This window comes from Notechis scutatus, chromosome 2 (assembly GCF_049901735.1).
Source record: "Notechis scutatus isolate UNSWTSFEM ecotype Mainland chromosome 2, rNotScu1.2, whole genome shotgun sequence".
Taxonomy (NCBI): Eukaryota; Metazoa; Chordata; class Lepidosauria; order Squamata; family Elapidae; genus Notechis; species Notechis scutatus.
In genome coordinates, this window is record NC_142010.1 from 142198523 (window position 1) to 142224305 (window position 25783).

The following is a 25783-nucleotide window of genomic DNA, read 5'->3' on the forward strand; positions in this document are numbered from 1 at the left end:
AAGCAAGGGCAGGGATGCTGCACAATTGCGGTTGCCGCCGCCATGCAGTCAAGCAGTCTCAGAACAAGTGATGATTTAATGTCAAGCTCTTCCGTAGCAAATACAAGCATGCCAGAAACTTCCCTAAGATGGCAGTACAATGCATCTTAGGGCTTATTTTTTATTGTAGCTCAGATAGGTTACTAAGTTGTAGACCAGACTAATTGTAAACTGAGGGCCATGCCCACCCCTGCTCTGCAAAGGCAAAAAATGTTGCAATACGTCACATGACGTCAAGTGACGTGATCGAGTTTGACACCCGTGTTGTGCACAGTCAATGCAGAACCCAGTTTGTTCTTGTGGTTAAGGGATCAGGCTAAAAACCTGGAGATTGTGAGTTCTACTTGGGGCATGAAAGCCAGCTGAATGATTAAGAGTTGTGGTGGTGGTGGTGTGCAAAATGGAGGAGCACAAAGCATTGTGTGTGTTCTCCACCTTGAGTTATTTACAAAAATAATAAAGGCAGGAAATAAATAAAATACCTGCTTTTTTTAGTTTAAATCCTTCTCTTGTTTCCAACCTCTGTTTTTCAGCTCCGGGTGTCAACTCATAAAATATTTCTATGGTCTTTTTAGAGTTGCCAACAGAAACGGGGGGAGAAGGGTTTTTGAAAGAACAGTACGACAGCTTGGAAATCGAAAGTGCATTCCATAAATAGTTTTTCAAAGATAGTAACTAGGTGACTGAAGTTTCTGCCACGCAAATATCTCATTGGAGAATATGAATACACCCAGGGGGTGGGGGAAAATCAGGGTCAAGGGTGACAATGAATTATGTGTCTCAGAGTCGGCTACACCCAGGCAGTGCCGGACATGTTAACTCCTAATAAATCCTTTTGAAGTTTTGGAAGTTTGGCTCGAGACTCATGATTTAATTGGGGTAACTGCCGGAATCCTGACACCGGGAACCTCTTATCAACTAATATAACACTAGGGCGAAGGGTACGTTCGCTACTCTACCATCCTTCAGAATCATAAAATAACAGGAATAGAAGCATTCATAACATCATCCACCCACCCACAGCTGAAGTGATACCTAGTGGCAGATTAGGGCTCACTGGTGTCCTAAGCACTGACAAACTGTGGTGCCCACCTCCTTTGTACATACTGTACAAACGAAGCCATATTCTCAACTTTGTGGTGCCCCCTTTGGGCCTGGTGCCCTAAGCACGTGCTTAGTCTGCTTAATGGTTAATACACAACTTATGATACCAGCCTATCCTCATTATTGTTATTTTAGCGCAACAGGACTGGATGTCTATAACTCGCTAGCAAGAAATTATCTTAGGTTTGGCATAGGCGTTTGGCCAAAAATGCCTCCTGTCCTAGCCTAGGCTGATGCAGACAATTGTTTCTGTTATTGCTTTCTGCAGAACTGGATGCAAGAGCTGTCATTGTTGATGAAAAGAAACCTTATCTCTAAGGCTGGGAGATCAAATATTGTAGCCCGGCAGTGACAGACCAAGGCTGATGTGATGAGCTGCATTCCATGGCTTGTGGATGTGATCCATAGCATCATCCATCTTTAAGCAGAGCAGCTATCACTGTGAAAGACAGTTCATTTGGAACCAAGGCAGGTCCCTGACACCCGAATGATACTGAGTAGGCAGGTAACCAACGTCCCTTGTTAATCCTGAGGAATGAGGCAGGCAGGACAGCATAAGGCCACAAATCCTACCCTGATCCAAGAAGCACACTGCATGATGTTGCAGAGTGTTCATTTGCTGGCACACTTAAAGGGCAGCCTCCTTCCTCTCCAGGATTGAAACAAAGGGATGGAAAGAACAAAATAATGGCTGTTTTTCACAACAGCTTTTTTTTAAAAAAATTGTGTGGGTTCTTTTTTCCTCTCCCTCAAGTCCTTCAGATATTTTGATCCAAATGGTTAAGGGCATAACTTCCACCACCCCTAGCCGATCTCTGCATAGGCTGTACTGTTAGGAAGTGATGGGAATTGCAGTCCAACGCATCAGCAAGGCACCAGGTTAGGAAATGTTGAGAGACTGGGAGCCTCTTGCAAGACAGAAATATGAATCCCACTGAAACACAACACAACACTGAGTCTCCTCGTCTTAAAAATGGAATTAAAAATAAGGATCCTGGGGCATCAGCTAAGGCCCTTGGATTCCTTAAAGAATGAGTCCCTACCCACCATTTTTAATCTGTAACCAAGCTATATGAGAATTTGTGTCGGTTGTATTGATAGAGGCACACAGTCAGCTTTTCTGTTGCCTCTTTAGGACTCTGCAAACTCTGGTGTTCAAAACAATACCTGGCTTTCATCAAATTTTGATTGGCAGGACTGCCATAGAAACTTTAAAAAGTTGATGGGAAGTGAGACCAATGGTCTGTCCTAGCTTTACAGAGATTTTCCTCACCCTACCTGGAGATGTCAAAGTCAATCTGGTTAGGTAAAGCATGTGCCTTGCACCTGAGCCATGGATCTCTTCTTATCCCTGTCCTTAACAGAATGACAGAGTTGAAAGGGACCTTGGAGGTTTCTAGTCCAACCCCCTGTTCAAGCAGGAGACCCTACACCATCCCCAACAAATGGCCATCCAGCCTTTTCTTAAAAACCTCCAGTGATGGAGCAGCCACAATCTCTGCAGGCAAGCTGTTCCACTGACTGGTGTTTTGTTTTTCCTAATCGTGAATGACAACTTTCCTTTGGAGCATAATGGAAAGCTGGGTCAGTGATGCTACGGTGACTGCATAGCCCTCCTTCATGTGTGAACCTGATGGTTCAAGTGGGGATGGGGAATCGTGGACACTGCAGTATCCGCGTTTGGGACTTGCTTGTCTTGTGGCACTCTACAGAGGATTCTAAATATAACCAGCCAACAGTGAAAAGAACTGGGTCAGACATAAAGGCTAGAGGCTCTGCAGTACAACCTTATTTAACCCTTCCTCCCTTCGCTCTTTTTGGCTTTTATGGAAGCATACACACAACTTGGTTAGGCTTTCTGCAGCTTTCTCAATCTTCCCTGTTGCTCCTTTACCGTTTATTCCTTTCCTATCAGCCCTACAATATATAGATATGTGGAATGGTGCAAGGAGATAGCCTTTACCTAGGAGAAGATACACATTAGAATGAAAGGGAGCAAAAACTGAGCTCTTGGGAGAGAAGCACAGAAAATGAAGGTGATGCTAAAAAAAAATATCCCTCCACAAAAAATAATATTAAATTACTAGAACTAAAAAAAAACCTTTACTGGTATTTCCTCCTCAGAAACTGGGAAACTCTGCTTAATTTAGAATACCTTATGCCACCAGACTTGAAATTCTAGAACTAGAAAACCTTGAATTACGCCGTCTTCGGTCTGACTTAAGCATGGTATATAAAATCATACATTGCAATGTCCTACTTGTCAATGAATACTTCAGCTTCAACCATAACAACACAAGAGCACACAATAGATACAAACTCAAAGTAAACCGCACCAAACTTGATTGCAGGAAATACGACTTCAGCAATAGAGTGGTCAATATCTGGAATACTCTACCCGACTCTGTAGTTTCTTCCCCAAACCCCAAAAACTTTAACCTTAGACTGTCTACTATTGACCTCACCCCTTTCCTAAGAGGTTTGTAGGGGGCGTGCATAAGCGCACCAACGTGCCTACCGTCCCTGTCCTATTGTTTCTCTTATTCTTTTATTTTTCTTATATGTACCCATTTCATGTATTCACAACTATGTATACATTTATACTTATTATCTTGTAAACAATTGGCAAATCAAATAAATAAATAAAATAAAATAAATAAATTTGAATTCAACAGATGCAGTTCAACAGATGCAGTCTCTCTATAAGTGGGAAGCCAAAAAATCCCTTCTGGGGCAAATTCTGCAGTCTGAAAAAGACACAAGGTACTGCTAGGGAGGGAAAGGATTTTAATTCTACACGAGTCAAAAAATATGAGAAGGAGCCTGGTAGCACCTTTTCTAACTAACCAATTTTACTGAAAGGCATATATTTTTGGGAGCTGTGGTTCACTTCATCGGATGTACAAAATAGCTAGATTGATGTAGGATTTAAATTGGAATGATCCTCACTGATGGAACAAGAATTGATTTGTGGGCCACAACCATGCAAGATACACGTGACGCAATGGTGGGTTTCAATTTTTTTTACTACCGGTTCTGTGGGCGTGGCTTGGTGGGCGTGGCAGGGGAAGGATACTGTAAAATCTCCAGTCAGAGGTGGTATTTGCCGGTTCTCCAAACTACTCAAAATTTCCGCTACCGGTTCTCCAGAACTGGTCAGAACCTGCTGAATACCACCTCTGATGTGAGGAATAAATGGTAAAGCTAACCTTGCAATCAATACAAAAGCTACGAGTGGCGCAAAGAGCCACGGAAACATACATGCTCAGCATTACAAGACAAAATAGGAAGACCTGCACATGGAATAGAGAACAAATGAAAGTATACAATATCACCAAGAGAGTAAAAGAATTGAAAGGGAAATGGGCTGCTCACAGAGCAAGAAGAATTGATGGCAGGCGGATCAAGGCAGTCATAGAATAGATCCCGCTTGTTAAAAAGTTTCCATGAAAGAGACTTAAAACAAGATGAATCAATGACATCAACAACCATTGCAGGCCCAATTGGCAAAAGAAAGCCCAGAATCGTATAGGTTGAAAGCAAAAGAGGCCTTCATCCAGCAGTAGACAATGGCTAAAGAGGAGGAGGAGGAGGAGGAGGAGGAGGAAGGAAGGAAGGAAGGAAGGAAGGAAGGAAGGAAGGAAGGAAGGAAGGAAGGAAGAAGAAGAAGAAGAAGAAGAAGAAGAAGAAGAAGAAGAAGAAGAAGAAGAAGAAGAAGAAGAAGAAGAAGAAGAAGAAGAAGAAGAAGAAGAAGGAAGAAGGAAGAAGTAGTAGTAGTAGTAGTAGTAGTAGTAGTAGTAGTAGTAATGGTAAAGGGAATCTGTTCAGTTAAACCTTCAGGTTGTGTGGAAGCCTGTGGCACCGGAAATATTGTGCAGGGGGAAGGAAGAGTAGGTTCAAGTAAATATGAACGTATTCTACAGGCCCCACAGTGGAGAAACTGAAACTGCACATTACAGCAAGACAACATCAGCCTACAATAGGGGTGTCCAACCTTGGACAGCTAGTAGTGTGACCTCCACAAGATAATAAAAAATGTTTTAAAAAAAACAAAAGTTTGTTTATATATATATATATATATATATATATATATATATATATATATATATATATATATATATATATATATATATATATATATATATATATATATATATATATATATATATATATATATATATATATATATATATTTTATATTATTTTATATTTTATATTTTATATTTTATATTTTATATTTTATATTTTATATTTTATATATAATGGGGCAGTGGTTATAATGCAGTATTGCAGGCTAACTCTTTGCTCACTGCTCACTATCAGGAGTTCAATCTTGACAGAGCACTAATTTCAAGCAGCCTTCCATCTTTCCAGTGTCAGTAAAATGAGGACCCAGATTGTTGGGGGCAATATGCTGACACTGTGAAACACTTAGAGAGGGCTGTAAAAGCATTGTGAAGCAGTATATAAGTCTAAGTGCTATTGCTATCGCTATAAGGCCCAAGACTGTCTTCACTCAGTGTGTTCCAGGTAAGCCAAAAGGTTAGACAACCACGGTCTACAACAGCGGTCCCCAACTTCTTTGGCTCCATGGATCCACAATGGTGGGGGGGGGGATGGTTTTGCATGTGCAACCTAATCATGTGCGTGCACAAATGAAGCTTCGCACCCTTGCCCGCCATTGGACTGAGGACTGGTACCAGTCTGTGGACTGGGATTGGGGACCCCTTCTACAACGTGCCTTAAAATCAACCATGAATTACTTACAGGATAGAAAAATACAGTAAATGCTCTGGAATTGCCCTAGCCCCGAGACTTGAATATTATTGAACATCTATGCAGAAAAGTCAGTTGTACAGTGCAAAAAAGCAGTCCAATGAAATATTTCTGAGGTAGAAAACTTCAGCAATGAAGAATGGGGGTAAAACACTCCATTAGCTGGCTACATTTTTAGAAAAGACTGAAAACTTTTCTACTGACTGAAAGGGTGCTCAAAATTCTATATCTGCCCTATTTACTGTTTTGGTATTTTGAATATCAGCTACATATAAATTGCATATAGTCAGTGTCCAGAACGGGTCTGAAATGTAGACTACATCTACAATGGTAGACCTTGAGCAACATTCGGTTATAATAGAGCAGCTAAAAGTCTACACCCATTGTAGATTTTTGGACCAAACTGGATACAGGTCGTCCTCGACTTACAATCATTCAAAGTTGCAATACCACTGAAAAAAGGGATGATCATTTTTCACACTACTGTTGCAGCAGCCCTGTAATCACATGATCAAAATTTGGACGCTTGGGAACGAACTCACATGCACGATCGCTGTAGAGTCCCAGGATCATGTAATTACCCTTTGCAACCTGACAAGCAAAGTCAATGGGAAATCAGATTCACTTAACCGTATTACTAATTTAACAACTGCAGTGGTTCACTTAATAACTGTGCCAAGAATGGTCATAAATAGGGGCAAAATTCACTTAACAAAATCTTACTTAGCAACAAAAATTTGGGGCTTAGTTGTGGTCATAAATACACGTATTGCATCTCTCATGATCACAAACTAAGAGGCAGCAATTAGAATACATGTCATACACTAAATAAGGTGTTCAGAAAAAAACATTTGTGATTAACTTTGCACCATGTGGAAGCTATGCCAGTTTCCCTTTAGTTAAGGGTTTAGGGGTACCTACTGTTTTGCCTGCAATTGCATAGGATAGTCATTGGATAATCAAGATAATCAATTCACATGGTTTTTTTTCTTAATCTGGATATTTTTGTGCAATTAAACGATGGGGGAATTAGATCACAATTAATACAAGTAATGAATTCCCAGATGGATTCATGAGACAGTACAAATTACGTATGTGCTGAAAGCACATCCAATCAAGTATCAGTTCCCAAGTTTAGCATATATATAGACAAGATAGCAAAAATACTTTTTATCTCATCAGATCATCAAAACACACTTCAATCTCTTCCAAATCAACCTCATTTTGTTGATTGGGTGTTTCCTGCCACCTAGTGGGCAAGAGTAAGATGTGAATTTCTGAAACCATGTTTAACTTGACATGAAACCCAGATTTGCAAATCATGCTGATAAACCAAGGTAGTCTATTATGGAGACTGAAGGACTGCGAACCCAGTCATTGCTTTCAAGACACTATGGTTTGTGAGGTATTTGGTGAACCCAGTGTATGATTTATCCAATATAACAAGCTCAAACCATATGAACCTAATCTAAAAGTGTGGCCTTATATAGGTGGTCTTGCATGACATGGCTAATCCTGTCTGAGTAAGAGCTGTATGATAAGCAGCCATCGCGAGCTGTCTCCCAGATATCTTAGCAGCCGTCAGCAAGTGTTTTAACAGATTTTGTAAATACTTTAAAAAACTGAGGTGGTCTTAAAGCTTTACCTTCCTTAATTTTTTTTCCTCTGTCCGGCAGCAGTTTGTGCGTATACCAGTTTGTGTGTGTGTTTAAATCCTGAAAACAAGCAAGTCAGCTGCATTTCCACAGTTGCTCCAAGTCTCCATTTTAGTGGAAGAGGCTGGAATAGAAATCTATCTGGACCTTTGTTTCAGAGGCCAAATTATTGCTTTTGATGACGGGGCTTGAGACATTTTAATATGAAGCAGCTTAATCTCAGCACAGCATTAAGATCCTCTTTTGCATATTGCCTGCTCCCTTAAGAAAGAAAACTGAGATTTCACAGTTGAAAGAAATTCCAGTATGGTCACCCGCAAGTATAGGACACCAACGGCAACTGGGAAGAGTATTCAGCCTTGTCTGACTCCTTTGCTAGCTTGGAACTACTGTTTTGCCATGTTCCTTCTCTGGCTTCCTATTTTGTGCATAGGCTTTTTTTATGAAGAAAATGAGATGTTTTTCCCATTTACCTAAGGAGATTCCACCAGTTGACATGCTCAACACAATCAAGGTTCTTTGTACTTGGTGACCAAAATGTAAAAAAAAGATATGGAGACTCCAGAAAGAGTGCAGAGAAGAGCAATCAAGATGATTAAGGGACTGGAGGATAAAACATATAAAGAAGGGTTGCTGGAATTGGGTATGTCTAGTTTAATGAAAAGAAGGATGGAGGGGCATGATAGCAGTATTCTAATATCTCAGGGGTTGACATAGAGAAGAGGGAGTCAACCTATTCTCTAAAGCACCTGAAGGCAGGACAAGAAGCAATGGATGGAAATTAATCATGAAGAGAACCAACCTAGAACTAAAGAAAATTCCTGACAGAACAATTTATCAGTGGAACAACTTGCCTCCAGAAGTTGTGGATGCTCCAACACTGGAAGTTTTTAAGAAGAGATTGGACAGCCATTTGTCTGAAATGGTATAGGGTTTGCTGCCTAAACAGGAGGTTGGGCTAGAAGACCTCCAAGGTCCCTTCCAACTCTGTTATTCTATATTCTAAATATCTTTGGATACATTTTTAAGAAAAGCCACTGTGGGGATGGGCTCTTGTGTGTATCTAAAAATATCTGCACTTTGTAAAGTCAAATGAAAGAACAGTTATGCAGATTAATTCTGATTTCATAAAGCATTCTTCAAATGTCAGTCTAGGAATGTAGGCTAGTCTATATGCAACAGTGAACCACATTAGAGGTTATTGGTGGCACCTCCACTGCTGGAGGCAGCAATTCTGCTGCTCTAAATAGATATTCAAGTTGCAGAAAGACTTGCATCAGTCCCTTGTGCAAATAAAGGACTGCCCAACTGAAACATGTGAATTGCACTGGACATCCAATAAGAGGCAGTCCTTGACTTATGGCCACAATTGGAACCAGAATTTCTGTTGCTAAGCAAGGTGGTTGGTAAGTGAGTCATGTGTCATTTTACTTTTTTTTGCTACAGTTAAGTGAATCAGGCTGTTAAGTGAATACAAATTCCCCCCATTGACTTTGCTTGTTGTAAGCTGGCTGGAAATGTCACAAACGATGATCGTATGACCCCGAGACACTGCAATCGTCATGAATACATGGCTGGTTGACAAGCACCAAAATTTTGATCACGTGATCGTGAGGATGCTCCAATAGTCATAATAACAATAGCACTTAGATTTATATACCGCTCCACAGTGCTTTGCAGCCCTCTCGGAGCAGTTTACAGAGTCAGCATATTTCCCCCAACAATCTGGGTCCTCATTTTACCCACCTCGGAAGGATGGAAGGCTGAGTCAACCTTGAACCATGAGGATTGAACTGTGGGCAGAGTCAGCCTGCAATATTGCATTCTAACCACTGTGCCATCAGGGCTCATAAGCTTGAGGACTGGTCATAAACCACGTTTTTCAATACTCTTGTAATTTCAAACTCTAAACAAATGCAAGATCCAATCTGGGTCGGTCATTGGGACCAGAGGTTTTGTCTTCCGAGCTTGAGGACTAATGCTAGAGCTCATCTTCAGGGAATTTCTCATCTTCAGGGAACTAGTCTAGCAGAGTATATGCTTTGGGTTGCTTGTTGTATGTGGCTTTTTTGATGTTGTGATTGGGGGGTTGCTGGCTGACTGTTAAGTTGTTGCCAATTGTCTCCTTGTGCTGCCAAGCCCTCACCTGTTAAGTACTTGATAAGGTGGTGATAGATCAGCACTCCTGTTGAATGACGGGGCCTGTTTTGTAGGCTTCAATCACTTCCCTGGCTGTTTTTGTGCTTGCTCGTCCAACAATCTTAGTAGCTGCAAAATTGAATGTATATTCTTGTCAATGCAGTGTGAGGTTACCAACGAGTTCAGGTCTCGTCTGACCACTAGCATGTGTTCTTGCAATCTGGTGGATAGCTTCCTTCCCATCTCTCTTACATAATCACAGGGACAATCCATGAAGAGGATCAGGTAAATTACATTGCAAGTATCCCCCACCTGCAAGTCATTTTTACAATGAATAATTTGTCCTCATATGGTGGCCTCTGGGCGGTGTGCAATGCCCACTTGCAGATCTCGTAAGCTGCATTCTACAGCTTCCACAATGTTTTTGAGGTATGGCAATAATTTGCTACAGGTTGCCTGTGCAACACGAGGAAAGAAAGGAAAAAACAAAGTACAAGACCAACCACATCCTGCCATACATCAAAAAAATTTCAGAATTTTTCAGCTACTAAGATTGTTGAACAAGCAGGCACAAAGCAGCCAAGGAAGTGATTGAAGCCTGGAAAACAGGTTCATCAATCAAGAGGAGTGCTTGGCTTATCAAGCACTTAAAATGCAAGGGCTTGGCAGCACAAGCAGAAAACAATCAACAACAGCAGCTATCAACACCCCAATCAACACTTAAAAAGCCATATACAATAGGCACCATATTAAGAACAGCCCAAAGCACACACTCTGCTAGAGAGAAGTTCCCTGAAATGGGCTCCAGCAAAAGTCTGAAAGCTCAGAAGACAAAACTTCTGGTTCCAGTGACCAACCCAGATTGGATCCTGCAACATTATTCTGGGACACAAATATTTGCCTTCATTTGTGCTAAACAATTGGTTATAAGTCAAGGATATCTGTACTGTAAAATCTCAATTTTTCAAAATTGTTGTATACTTTTTATGTCATTACAACAGAAGATTAAATTACAAATGGCCAAATCCCCACTGGGCCTGATATACATGAAATGTGAATTGCAATAATGGATCTATAGATATCACATTACCTATAACTATTCTGGACATAATTCAATTTCATATTCACTTCGGGTATGGCTTTATTACTACATTCATGCTTCTGATTCATTCTGAAATGCAGTACATTAATAACTCTGAAAATAGAAAGTCATTTCAGTAGAGAAAGAGCAACTCTGAAAATGAGAGGAGGTGACATCTGTATCCTGTGATAAAAGCCCATATTCAACCACTCCTTTCTTATACAAAGAAAAGAACAGCTATTTGTAGCTAAAATTTCTCTTGGTTTGTATAATACCCTAAACCACAAACTAACAAACCACATTCTGGCCTAACATCATGTGAATCCACTGGCATTTTAGTTCATGGTTCAATGTTCAAATCTAGAATCATGGGTTAATTTCCTAAGCTACTATTGAGTGAACCATGGGTGAAAGACAATCATTGTTATTAAAGGTTCAGAAACAAAAGTTCTGGGGTGTTTTTTTTAGGTATCCACTCTTCTTCTACTGCATCAAAATCACCTGTCATGTATGACATACCTTTCTGTGCTCAGTACCATTTACTGAGGACATAAACTGCAAACGTTGTCTTGGGCTATCAGAGTAGCAAGTTTGAGACATGTACAGCAGAACTTCCAGAATTCCCTAGCCAGCTTGCTAGGGTGGGGAATTATGGGAGTTGAAGTCCACCACACTTAAACTTGCCAAGTGTTGAGAAACACTGTTCTAGAGAAACAAGTGAGCACGTCAGTAGAAAATAACTGCAGCAATTAAGGAAAAAATGCAAAAAAAGAAAAAGAAAACCCCTGCAAAAGTTGCAGTAATTGCAGAAAATAATTGCAATTCATCCCACTCCTGAGGCTTCCCCCTCCTCAGCGTTGGGATAACTGAAATCGCAACGAAACATCAGCTGGATGGGATTTTCCCTCAAGTTTATTAAAAAAGTAAAAAGAACCATGAAAAAAGTGCACCAATCAGCGCCGTTCTTCCCAGGCTGCAAACGGCACCCCCTCACTCCCCAAGGTTCGAGCAGCGTTGACTGGCAGGCTTTTGTCACGTGACCGACCAGGATGGTGGCTCCTGCCGTACTCGTGTTGTACGGTCAACCATTCCAGGCGGAACCGGAAGTGCAGCCTGCGCTCGGCTAGGCTGGAAAAGCGGTGCTGAGCGGTTCGCGCGAGTCCGGCAGGTGGGTTGCAGGGGGGAAAGATGCGTGTTTTTAAAGCACGCGTGTCAAATGCGGGGAGGCCTCCTGTGGAAGGGTCCTGGGTGATCTAAAGGACCAGGGTGGTGGAAGCTGAGTAGGGAAGGGAAGAGGCGCATTGGTTTGGGGCAGAACTAATCTAATGCCCTCCAGATGCATCGGGCTGCGAGTTTCCTGTATTCCTAACTGGTGGCAGTGCTACCTGAGCCTTGGGAATGGTGTAGTACTTCAAACGTACCTGGAAGATCTTTCATTTGGAGCGGGATGGGTGGATGGGAAGGCTTACAGTAGAAGAAGTAAGACATAGAAGTGGAAGGAACACGTTGATTTCTTACGATGTGTACTGGATATTGGTTTAAATGGCGAGGGTATTTCTCTGGGGGATAGTTTTAATGGCAACACAACTGGGGAAGCTCCTTTCCGTCGTTCCTAACTGTACGATCCCTTTTGCAGATTTTGTACTTGTAGAAAGTATAAGAAACTCAGGGCTTGGATGTATCAAATACTGTCTTCCTTCCTTTCTTTTTAGTTTGCGCTAGGCAAACCTGTTGTTTTGCTGAGTTGTCCTTGTTGGGCAAACACGTATTGAATGCCTTTAAATATACTATGAATCTGTATTTTAGATTGTGATATTAGGGTTGTATAGTGTTGAATAGTGTCATTCAACAGGATGGGTTTCTGCAAGCAATAGTTTCCTGTTTTAATATTAGGAAATTATTTTCCAGAAAGTAAAATGTTAATATAGTTTATAGTTAATAAAACTAGCCCTTCTTTTTAAAAACTCATTGCAAAACCCAAGGATGCCTTCTTGGGTGTTACTTAAGCCTAAATCTTGAGGTTTTTATTATTAATATCTGCATTTAATGGAAGTATTATTTGGAGTTTAGCATGGCAGCTAAAAATGAAGTCCTGCATTGTTTGATGCAGAAACTGTGTTTCAAGATTGCTGCAATAATGTTACTTTAGTACTTTAAGGTTTTAACATCTCCCTCCCTGCTATGGAGTTATTTGAGACCACCTAATCATAGCCTCAGTAGTCTCTTCAGGAAGACAGTATTGCAATCCACTGATTACCTTCCCAAACTGGTGGGGGAAGACACCTGTCTTGTCCAGCTGGTAGATCTTGTTTTCAGTTGCTCATGTAGGAAGCAGTGAAACAACATAAGTGTTCTAATATCAGCTAGTAACCTCAGTGTCATACAGCCTTTCCTTTCCATTGCAATTCTTGGCAGATGTGTAATGATTTCTTCATATTACTTTTGACATTATTTTTCTTTCCAGCCAAACCTCCTTTGGGGGGCTAATCTTTTAGTGTGCCACATTTTTAATGTGGATCCTAAAAAAGCTAAGCAAGATGAGAGTTGGTTAGTAAGAAATTGTAGATATGAAGGTTATGCTTTGAAGTGAACATTAAATATAATCCATGTAGTCACCAAAGATTAATTCAACTTCAAGTTGCATTTACCTTTTATTTAGCTGATCTGTTTCACTCCCATGATTGGAAGTTATGAACATAACTGTTACAACTCACCATAAAGATATATAACAGTATGCTCTAAATGTGCAGATATTTGGAGGACATCATTTCAAAAACAGGAGTGGACCACCAGTCTCTTTCAAGTCTTCAGAAAAACTTCCTTTTCACCAAATTGTGAAAGTTATAAAGAACATGAATGGGAGCAAAAGAAAGAAAAAAAAACTCTCTCTCAAAACACTGAGATGAGGAGTAAAGCTGACTAGAACAGGGGTCTCCAACCTTGGCAACTTTAAGTCTTGTGGACTTCAACTTCCAGAGTTCCTCAGCCAGTTTTGCTGGCTGAGGAACTCTGGGAGTTGAAGTCAACAAGTCTTAAAGTTGCCAAGGTTGGAGACCCCTGGACTAGAAGGAGATTTAGAATAACATAACGTGCTTAGAATTACTTATCATATGATATGGTGAAGGCCACTAACTTGGGTGGCTTTGAAAGGGATTGGATCACTTTGTGAAAAATGGGTCTCTCAAGGGCCATTAATCTTGAAGTCTACAATCTCTAGATTAAAAGTAGCATGCTTACAAATACTAATTGCAGGAAGGAATGCTAAGAGAAGGCCAAGTCTCCCATCTCCAGCTTGTGAGGTTTGCAGAGTAACCTCTTTGGCCATTGTGAGAATTAAAATGCTGGATTAAAATGAGCCTTAGCTTTATTTAGCAACATGGTGGGTTTGTTTTTTTTTCATATTTACCTGATTTAAATGTCCCTTGAACTTCTCTTTTTCTCTTTCAGCTGTGCTGGGAATAGATCTTCAGAGATGCACAGGATGATTTGAAGCACCATGCTGATTGCTGCCTATGTCGCTTTTGCTTTGCTCCTACTAATATGTTTGGGCTTGGAGTTCTCCGCCTGTCGCTCCAGGCTCACCAGCAGGTCTTACTCCAACCCAGCCTTCTTGCAGTTCCAGCTAGATTATTATCAAGTCTATTTCTTGGCTCTCACAGCCGATTGGTTGCAAGGACCTTATCTTTACAAACTCTACCAGCATTATAACTTCTTGGAGGCCCAGATCACCATTATTTATGTTTGTGGCTTTGCCTCAAGTGTGTTGTTTGGGCTGGTTTCCAATTCCTTGGTTGACCGCTTGGGCCGAAAAAAGTCTTGCATCCTCTTCTCCTTGACTTACTCTGTCTGCTGCCTCACAAAGCTCTCCTGGGATTATTTTGTTCTAATTGTAGGAAGAATATTAGGAGGGCTGTCCACTGCTCTCCTGTTCTCTGCCTTTGAGGCATGGTATGTGCATGAGCATGTGGAGCGCCACGATTTCCCAGCTGAGTGGATTCCTGCCACCTTCACAAAGGCTGCCTTCTGGAATAGCATAATTGCTATTGGAGCTGGTGTAGTAGCCAATATCTTTGCTGAATGGCTGGGATTTGGCCCAGTAGCTCCCTTTATGGTCTCTATTCCCTTTCTTGTGCTGGCTGGTACTTTGGTTATGAAGAACTGGGATGAGAATTATGGAAAGAAGAGGGCACTGTCCAGAACTTACACTGATGGCTTGAAATGCCTTCTCTCCGACCGCCGTGTCCTGCTTTTGGGGACTATTCAGGCCTTATTTGAAAGTGTCATCTATATCTTCATCTTCCTCTGGACTCCTGTCCTGGATCCCTACAACCCACCTCTGGGTATTGTCTTCTCCAGTTTCATGGCTGCCAGCATGGTTGGATCCTCACTGTACCGTGTGGCCACATCCAAGAAATATCACCTCCAGCCCATGCACATCCTGTCTCTTTCAGTCCTAATGGTGTTTTTTTCACTCTTCATGCTGACTTTCTCAACCAATCCTGGGCAAGAGAACCCATCGGAGTCCTTCTTGGCCTTCCTGCTTATTGAGCTCTCGTGTGGGCTCTACTTCCCTTCCATGGGTTTTCTCAGGCAAAAAGTGATTCCTGAGAAGGATCAGGCAGGTGTGATGCATTGGTTCCGTGTTCCATTGAACCTACTGGCTTGCCTTGGGCTACTCATCCTCCATGATAGTGATTATAAGACGGGTACTAGGAATATGTTCACTATCTGCTCTGTTATGATGGTAATGGCCCTCTTGGCTGTTGTAAGCCTCTTTACTGTTGTCCGAAACAATGCAGAGCTCAGGCTGCCCAGTTCGTCTAGTCAGGCTGAGATATCTTCTCCTGAGCTCTGATCGATAGTATGCCAATTGTCCATAAAGTGTTACAGAGCCAGTACTATATATATATATACAAGGAGTCTGCAAGGAAACCACTGAGCATCTGCCAAGTCCAATCTGGACCTCTTCCACATAACCAGAGGAGTAAAGCGGATGCACAACTAATTTTCTTCTTTTCAACAATGATGGGCCACATTAGGAACTTGGTTACATCTATGTCAAGCATAGCTTTTCCCCCTTCTCCTCCCCACCCCCCAACCTTGGAGTTTTGAATTCCAGTGGCTGCTTGGTTTCTGCTAGCCAAATGTGGAGGCTGCAGACTACTACTTCATCCTGAATTGATGGTGACTGACAACGGCTTACAAGGACAAAGCAGGGTTTCTTTTTTTTTCTTTTAAAAAAGGCAACAGTGAGGTTGATAGACTGATTGTCCAATGTCAGTATTGAACTTGGTAGCCGGATCAGCTGTATTCTATAATCAGCAGTATCATCCACATTCTATGATCTTCTGCTTTTTTAAAAAAGTAATAAACTGAAATTAAACATCAAGCTTATATCGAGTCAATTTTAATTTTGACAGTACATAGCCAGAATTGGTGAAATATTTCAAAATGAAGGTGGAATATTTTGAAATTCCAAATTTAGACATCACAAGGTTTTTATTGTGTTTATATTGGTTTCACAATTTCCAGTATTGCAGTGATAAAGCATTGGTCTTCCAATTTCCATTTTCCTCATTGTTTTAGCTTCTGTTTCAGTTTATGGTGAAAAGTGTGTAAATTAAGCATCTGTTCAATATTTTAATCATATTTGTGAACAAAATTTTAAAAAAATACTGAAACTCAAAAAGGAAGAGTAAGTCTTAAGATTTTATTTTATAGCGCATCTTGTTTTGTTTCATTGTCTAGCCCAGCACTCAGCAACCAAAACATTTGCTCCTGTTGATCTTAGCATGATCCATGGCAAAAGTATATGGCAACTGTAGTCATATCTGGAGAACTTATCCAGAATTCATTTCACCAATAGCCATGAAACCCTGCACTTTACAATATTTAGATTCCTGCGCTGGAGCATCTAGCTTGTAGATTTGTATCATTTAGCCAATAAGTGCCTTTGAATAATAATTATTTTTACCAAAAACTACAGGCAAGCAATAGCTACTACTTGAGAGAAAGCATTGCCCCTTCTCTGCATTCATAAAGTCTCTCTTGACAGCTGCATGCTGCATCTACATGGGAAGTAAATGTATTTGCTTTTCTAATGCTAATGTGAAAGCGGCTTTATTTAACGCTCTGTACAGTATATTTTAATGGTTAACACCTGAGCCAGTTAGTACAGTAATTAGCATTCTTTTTTTTTTCTAAACTGCTATGAAAGTGGGTATAGTTTTGCCTAAGGTGATAGACCTTGATTTTCTGCTTTGGTTTTTGCCCTGCCCAGAATTAAAAGTATATTCAAGTGGCAAACAAAAGGTAAAAGTGTTTCATTGTGTTTTTGTCTACTTTTTTTTAGATCTCAGCTTTTCTCTCTTTTTTTCTTTTCTACATGTTGCCTCTCTTTTCTCCCAGTTCTTTTTAAAAACTTTATTTCAGGAGACAACTTTTAAACCAATTGTTCCTTTTATAGCCAGGTGAGGAGTGGTACATTTCCCAGTGATTTCCTGTAATTTTTAACAGTTCGGTGTTTCCTCAGTTTTTGACAAGTTCTAAGGATGTAAAAATGTTACCACTTTTAATATATATTTGTCACACATTCAAAATTTATTTACCATTCAAGACCAAACAATAAAAGTCCAGTATAGGTAGTCTTCAGATTATAATGACAATTGGTCTGGAATTTCTATTGCTAAGAAATGCTATTGTATCAAAAAAAGAATATTTGTAGATCAGGGTTGAATGGTTGCATGCTCTGAGCTTGGTGTGAGACATTACCAAACTAGGTAACATCAGTGCTAGCATTGAAGTTGAGGCCTTTCTGTGCTCTGCGGTAGATAGTAGACAGCTAGACATGTTGATCAGCTGTTTATGCTAGCACTGATGACTAATTACCTAATTTGTTAATGGAACATCTGCAAGAAAACCACCAAGCTCAAAGAACATTAAGGATCCGAAAATGCTGTTGTAAAGCATGACATCGTGTGACCACATTGCTTAGTAACAGCAATTCTGACAGCCCTAGTTGCTATTGTAACCTCAAGGACTGTGCAAGTCATTATATACCATAGGAACAGGTGGGAGTGTGGGATGGTGCTGGGGGCATGTGCTGCAGAATGCCATGGGGTATTGTGGGAAGGCACTATGGAATGCAGGTGGGCCAGCAGGTGCCACAAGCAAGTGCTATGGAACATAGGCGAGTAGGATGTGTTATAGAGTATTGTATAAGATCCCTGGTATCTTGTATTCTTAACAGGGTTCCTCCTGCTGCTTCCCAATTGCAAAATTATTTTTTGAACCTCTGGAAGTGAAACCTGAGTCCATTCAGGAAGAAGTTCATCAAATAGCTGTTAGGAACTTAAAGGTTTTCAGTTGGTGTGAAAATTATAGAAATATCCAGAAATATCCAAGCCAAAACTTAAGAGGAATTATTGTTGCTACTAGCATTTCTTTTGGGTGAAAGTAGAGACAAAAAAACAATTGTCTTTATTTACTATTGCTTGTTGGATTCTGGTCCAATTCTCAAGAGTGTAACTATCCTTTTAAAAGTTTATTTCTTATAGTCCTTTTTTACAGGGTAAAAGTTTTCATATGAGGTAGAGTCATTATGGATACAGGAATTCCTGTAAGCAAGAATTGCCTGTGCTTGGACCCTTTTACATCTCAAACCAGGCTTTGGGGCAGGGGTTAGTTCAGCGTAATGAGGGCTGTGTGAACTTTTGAGTAATGATTTCTGATGAAAAAGGGCATCATTGGTTATACTTACTGATTTCCTCAAATCAACAAAGAGAATAAAAATAAAATGAGATGAGATCATATCCAATCTGTTCATCCAGACAGGTCTAAGGAACCTGTCAGTAGAGATAAACTTGGCCCAGTTGAATCAAAAACAGTTGAACCCACAGTTGGGTAGGCAGTCACCCTCTGATGGAAGATCACACTAAAGTCTTTGCAATGGAAGGCAAAGGTACTAGTAACTAGCATGTAGTCCAAAGTTGATACCCTTCTAGGATCCCTAATAATGAGTTCCCCCTCTGGATCTTCATGGAATAGATTCATTAAGAATTCATTAAGAATCTTTAAGTCAAATTTTGTTGCCAATAAGAAAAGCTTCCAAATCTGTGTTATTGTTGGAATCCTTAGATTTCTGGGAAGTCTCAATTGAGGAAAGTCATGGGACACTGTAATGCAGGAGAAAAGCCTTATCATTACTTCTCAATCTGGCATTGAAATTACCAGTGATTATTACTGTACAATGCGTAAAATGAGAGGTTAAATTCAAGAGCCAAGATCCAAAACTGTCATATCCACTATTGATTTGAGAAATATGGGGAGCTAGGAAACACTTCTAGAAACAAATTGGGTAGGCTAATTTTCAGGGGAATAGCTATAGCAAATTGTTTACAATATTGTAAAATAAAGTGTAAGCATGGAGCATATCAGAAATAGGTACATATGCTGATTCTTCTTAATGGACAGTCACTCTTCTGGTTAAGTCTAGGCAAGAGGGGAATAAGAGGTGGTACTGTTTAAAATATAAAAGATCTGTATTCCAAGTCTGTATCTTTTGTAAAAATAACACTTCAGATTTTTTTCAGCAATCTGTAAATTGTATTGGTCTGACAAGGGAGATTCCAATAGTAGGCATAATTCATCAGTAACTGTGACTAGCATGCAATTCAGTTCAGGGAACAGATCATTAGTTAACTGCTTCAAGGATTTTCTTGTGCTTATATGTGTAGACTTAAGAGTGAATCCTTTTTTTCCTACCCATTAAGATTTTTTAAAAAGTACTGTGGTAAAAGAAAACCAAATACATGCCAGTCATCAGGATAAAAGTTGGGAATCAAAAATTGAAAGTTAAACAAATTTAAAATTAGAAATGATTTTTTAAATGTATATTGGAGTCAGAGAAGACCCTTGGCTGTGTTACACCATCTTCAGAAAAGAAAACCAAATAGCAAAATATGTTCCCCCAAGTTTGCTGATTATCACTAATTTTACCTATTTGCCCAGTCAATTCTACAGTGATTTTTGATACAGTAAATAAAAACTATATCAGATGAGATAGAATGGGTAAAATGCCTCTCTCCTGTATCACATTTTAGCCCTTCCTTGTATACACTAAAGTTGGAGAAAAATCACACATGAGTTATCTACCTGGTCCAGACAATATGAACAGCTAAAGTTAAGATAAAGCGGGGAAACCAATGACAATGCTTGACTTGGCTGTGCTCCTCAACACAGTTGACCTAGGTTCTAGGTTCATTAGGCTTGTCAAAAAATTAGCTCTTGGAATTATGTCAAGATGAGTACCTGTATAAGCAAATTCCAACCCTACAGAGGAACATTTAGAAAGCTCTGGTTCTGTTACATGGATCCCAACAAGGCTCCATAACATGTTTTTCAGCAAGTTATTACCAAATTGGGAGCCATTTACAGTTTGCGTTATGATTTGGGATGGGGTAATTTTGTCAAGAACTAGAAAAAGTTAACATGCTACTACCGTACACTGTTATCTGTGGCACATTCATAGCTAGAAAACATAACGGTGACAACCTACTTGTCCAGTAGATCATCTCCTATTCAGGAGTATTACTTGGGGTAATTCTTAATCATAAACAGACAATCAGTAATAGTTTATAACTCTCACTGTAATTATTATACTCTTAGTAAGATAAGAGTTACTGAACAAACTTTTAAAAGCCACATGGAAGCTGTGGTTGTGCGAAGTTTGATTAATTGTAACCTAGGTTAGGCTTTTTGAGGCTTAGCATATTCATACAAAATATAGTTAATTTTTGGCTGAGTGTCATATTGATAGATGATACGGGCAACTAAACCATAACTACATTAGTCATGGATAAGATTGCACAAACGCTGCAATAGAAAAGCTGCTTTGATAAGAATCAGTAAGCATGCTACAGTCATTACATTCTGGTTTGACCTTTTGTTCTAGTTATACCTTGAGAAAATCCTACAATATATGGAGCTGATCTCAATAAAATCTTTCATAACTTACATTGCCTGTATTTTTCATATACCCAATTAACTTATCTATATGCCAATCAACTTATGAATATGTATAGAGTTGGGAGAAAAATAATACTTGATAAACTAGTCAGGCTACTCTCACTTGTGGAATTAGTTTTGCATTTTGCATTAGTGTTAACACCCACAGATCACCACCCCGTTAGTAGTATTGGGCTTGCCACAGTGAAGCATAAGAGCTCCACATGTTAAGACATGATGATGTAGTATTGCGCATTTAGAATATACTGTATATATCAAAGGTATCTTTACAGTAATGTCATTTTATCAAATTGTTCTGAGTGCTTTTATGAAACAATAACCTTTTTATTCTGGAAGGGCTCCTACTTTTATTTATTATTGGTATTTCTATCCTGCTAAACTCCAAAATGGCTCTGATACATGTTCATTAAAATAACTCTGAAGAATCAGTAAAAAAAAAACCAATGTGGTTTTCTCTTAAGATTCCCCATCTCTCCCTCTCTCTGTTCTCTCTTGTGGCAGATAATTCCTTTCAACCTTTGTTTCCATTTGAAAACATTGACATATTTTTTTCTTTATAATGAAAAAATCAACTTAGAAGATCTACCCACATTATCACTGAATATATCTGCATTTCTTATACCATAAAACTGCTATCACAAGATTATCTGAATCTCAAAGAATCTCATCTTGAAGATCTTTGACATTCAGGTATTCTTATGATAGCAATCTTTCATATATTCAAATATTGAAGAATGGCATTGTTCTTAGAATAGAGACATACGAACAGTTTTTTTAAATAAACCATAATGCTTTGATGATAACTTCTATTTTATAAAATATCTAAATACTTTTTAGTGAAAGGGTATTTAAATATTTACACATGCACTACACTACAGCATAAAACATTAGTAAATTAAAATACCTGTCTAAATGCTATGTTACTTACCTATAGTACTTTTTTGTTTTGAATCTTTTGCTTCAGTTTCATTTAATGGATGTATAAATACTAGCTCTTGTTCTGTCTTAATCATCTTCCTCTGCAGGTTGTCAATTCAATTTACTATGGACTATGAAGTTTTCAAAGCAGTACCCTATGAGGCTATTGACATCTTCCTCTGTTGGGGGAGGATCTGTCCTACCTTTAGGATTATGATGGAATATCTGATGGGCAGAGATCATGCATGGAAACAAGACTAAACCATAAGTACTTTGGGGGGTGACAATACAAATAAATATTCTAAGTAGAAAAACTGAACATTCTAAACAAAAAACCCTATTTATTACTTCCTATGCTTATATCTGCCTTTTTCACTCTTTTCTCCATTTACTACTATTGCTCCAATTGTCTTGGACTTTCTCCCCTTCCCTCTCTGTAAAGATTTACTCAGTAGATTGTCAAAAAAAATGCAGATTTATCATTTGTGCTGCCTACCTTCTCAGCTATTTTGTTAACAAAGATGAGCTTTCAGTGGAGCCATTTTGGAATAGTGCCTATTTATTCCCCACCCCCCAAGTTTCCCTAGCCCAAAACTATTGGTCCTGACCTAAGTGCACCGATTCCTGTTACTTATATTACAGATTATGGCATAGGAGTCAGAAGTTAGTAAATCCAAGCAATTGACTCATGCAATGTTATAGTTAACAGACCATGGTTAATCATATTGGAATTAAGTTAACGTGAGTAGTAAGTGGATGGACTGCATCTTATTTTGGAGGATAGAGTATCAATTGGAGACAAGACTGCAGTATTCCCCAGCTAGGAATATCGAATGTTGTGATGAATCACAAGCAAAGATAAATATTATTTTGTATGGAAAATTACACTTCCATGCAAGGCACCAGTTTATTCCTTGGCAGGGTATTTGTTAGCAACATAGGAATAACAGATACAACTCATCTTTTTCCACCTCGCAGTGGTGGATTTCAATAAGGAATTATCCAGGAAGAGAGAGCATGCTGTTATAGTACCACTTAGGAATTTTTGGAATGCTTTTAATACTGGAAATTGAAAAACCTGAATCCGTAAGATCAACAAGACAAGCAAATGTCAATCAAACTTCGGCAAGCCAAACATTTCTGGCTTGAAATCATTCATTGATTGTAGGACACGGGTGGCTTCTTTCGTCAGTTCTTTGGGCAACCCGCCGTCGGGGACCATGACTACTTGCATGCCGGCAGCCAGGGCCGCTTTGACCCCGTTCGGGGCGTCTTCAAAGACGAGGCACTTTGCCGGAGATGCCGGCGGTTCGAACCTCTTGGCGGCAACCAAAAATATATCGGGCTGCGGCTTGCCGTTTTTTACCTCGGGGTCATCTCCCGTCACAAGGTGATGGAACAAATCGAAAAAGGGCTTCAGTTGCCCCGTCTTCATCTCGAACACTTCGCGAACGGAGCTGGTGCCGACGGCGATGGGGATCTTGTGCCCGTGCAGATGGCGGACCAGCTTGTCCACGCCGGGCATTAAGGCAGAGGTGGGATATAGTTCTCGTTTCTTTTGGGCGGTTTCGCGGAGGATTTCTTCGACGGTTAAGGGCAGATCGAAAAGCTTTCGGAGAATCTCCAGGCCGTTCGTTTCTTTCATCCCCATGATCTGGGACCTTTCCTTCCAAGTGTACGTCTTCCCATAGCGGCTGCAGAGTTCTTTCATGATGTTGTTGAAGATATCCTCGGTGTTTATGAGGGTGCCATCCAGGTCAAAGATGACATGAGTGACGGGCTGTAGCGGCTTGCCTCCGTCGGAGGAAGCAGCCATCGGCCTCGACGACCGGCTCCCGCGCTAAACCAACCGCCAAGGAAAACCGCGGGAAACGAACTACGCCTGCGCAGTGCTGTTTCCCAGTCTCCGCAATGGACGCCTCGTGTCTTTGAGCGTTCGAGAATTCGTGGTTCGGCCGCCTGTTTCGAGCCTTTGCGAAGATTGTCGTTGGACGTGCGCTGCGTTTCCTTCTGCAAAGACGTTCTAATAGTTCGTAGGAAAGAAGAACCGGCTTGTAGTATCAAACTCTGCGGTCCCAGAATTTTGGTTAAAATAAAGAAGAGGCGTTAATTAAATCAGTTTGCTTTGGCGGGCAGCTGTAAAACAATCTGCAAGCCCGCGCTGGAGATCGAATGGAACCATGCCCCTTTCCCGAATCCAGCAGTCCATGGATCCAGTGCTCTATCCCAGACTTCCCCAATGTGATGCAGCAGAAATTGCAATTTCTATGCTGGGGCTGAGTGGTGGGAGGCAGGTTTCAACATACTTGAAAGGCACTGGGTTGGAAAGACTGATATAGGTTGTCTTTAACTTACAACAGCTCATTCAAGGTTAAATGGCACTGAAAAAAGTGACATAACTCTTTTTCACTTATAACCATTGCCGCATCCTCAAGATCGTGTGATTTTCATTTGAATGCTTGAGAACTGGTTCATATTTATGACAGTTGCAGCCCCGGGGTCATGTGATCGCTTTTTGTGACCTGACAAGCAAAGTCAGTGGGAAAGCCAGGTTCACTTAACGGTGTTACTAATTTAGCAACTGCAGTGATTCACTTAACAAATGTGGCAAGAAAAACCATAAAATGGGGCAAAACTCATTTAACAAATTCCTCGCTTAGCAACATAAATTTTAGACTTAATTGTGATCATAACTGGACTACCTGTATTGTGTTTAATTCAAAACTGAGGTCTCGCTATATACACTCATTTTATTTACTTAGATTTTTATCCTGCCTTTATTACTTCATGAGTAATTCAAAGTGGCAAAACCTTGATCCTCATCCTATTTTCCTCACAACAACCATCCTATGAGGGTAACTGACCCAGACATTCAGTCAGGGCAGAACAAGAACTCAAAGTCTTCTGGTTTCTAGACCAACAGTCTTGCCGTTACACCAAACTGTCTCATATATATGCCCATATACAGGTAGTCCTCAATGGTTTGTTTAGTGACAATGGCACTGAAAAGTGACATGACTGTTTTTCAGTTACAACCTTTATAAAATCCCCATGATCATGTAAGTAACTTTTCAGTGAATGGTCACTAAGCAAACTCTTGTAAGTTGAGGAGTACCTGTATTCCATTTCACTTAGTGGGACTTTTGTCTCAAGAATGTGTGCATGCATATTTATACATTAAATCAGTGCTTCCCAACCTTAGTGAAGTGTCTGAACATCAACACTCAGAATTCTGGGCTTATTTTAAAGTTGCCAAGGTTGAGAAGCATTATAAAGTATCAAGGGAAGTTTAATTAACAGTTTGTAAAAAAAACAACCACGTTTAAAACAAAATTATTAGCCATACACTCAAGACATACAGGGTAAAGAAACCCAAATAAGTTAAACCGCAGATATAATGTGGGCCTATTTAAGAACGCAATCGGAGGTTAATAAGCATTGCTAGCAGACTACGAGCCATCCCGCCTACTGAACTTATTGAAGGACTGACGCGACGACTTTCGGGCGAATTCCCAGCAGGCAATAGGCGGGGAAAATGGGCGGAGCTACGTTGCCGCTTTTGTGATTGGCCGCCATTGTCGATTTGAACGGGGCGCGGGGCCGAGTCTGTTCTTGTTTCAGCTGCCGGTCGTGGCTGCTTCAGAGAGCTAGAGGCCGGTTGCGAGGAAAGACTTTCTGGCGGCGGGTAGGCTGAATTGGGGGACGGGGGGGACGGGGACGGGGGGGGTCTTCGCACTGGGCGCTAGAGAGGGGTAGTCGGAAATCATGCGGGAGATCCCCAGAACAGCGACCGTGTACTGTATTTATCACTCATATTTTCCCAATACTAGTCTGGGACTACAACTCCCATACAATGTAATGCCAACGTTAAATTATGCCCACTCTTCTGAGGGAAAATTATGCCCACTCTCCTGAAGGAAACTGCAGACCAGTAATTCGAAAGAGCAATATCTTGCCGCATCTTTTTTGATAAACTGGGAGGGAAGCCATAAATGCTTTTGACTAACTCATGGGTTTGTTACACCTCTAAATGCAAATTTTGCAA

At 40.3% G+C, this 25783-nt stretch overlaps 2 protein-coding genes and 1 pseudogene across 4 annotated transcripts in view; 2 read left to right on the forward strand and 1 right to left on the reverse strand.

Annotated features, from left to right (window-relative positions):
* The first annotated feature begins 11817 nt into the window (after positions 1-11817).
* On the forward strand, positions 11818-16183 carry SLC61A1 (solute carrier family 61 member 1). Of its 2 annotated transcripts, none has more exons than XM_026673950.2 (2): positions 11818-11962; positions 14242-16183. In XM_026673950.2, the coding sequence occupies exon 2, from the start codon at positions 14291-14293 to the stop codon at positions 15647-15649; it is 1359 nt and encodes a 452-aa protein (XP_026529735.1). In that variant the 5' UTR covers positions 11818-11962; positions 14242-14290; the 3' UTR covers positions 15650-16183. The 2 variants fall into 2 exon arrangements, with proteins under 2 accessions (XP_026529735.1, XP_087812565.1); XM_087956439.1 differs by having other exon boundaries at positions 11950-12273.
* A 6595-nt stretch (positions 16184-22778) lies between these two features.
* On the reverse strand, positions 22779-23589 carry LOC113416119 (pseudouridine-5'-phosphatase pseudogene; annotated as a pseudogene). The gene has a single exon (XR_015747330.1). The product of XR_015747330.1 is annotated as a pseudouridine-5'-phosphatase pseudogene (transcript).
* Positions 23590-25329: 1740 nt separating this feature from the next.
* ESPL1 (extra spindle pole bodies like 1, separase) overlaps positions 25330-25783 on the forward strand; it is a 45987-nt gene continuing 45533 nt past the window's right edge. Inside the window, exon 1 of the mRNA XM_026673949.2 lies at positions 25330-25423. The gene's annotated coding sequence lies outside the window, so the exon portion shown is untranslated. The remainder of the gene's footprint in view (positions 25424-25783) is intronic.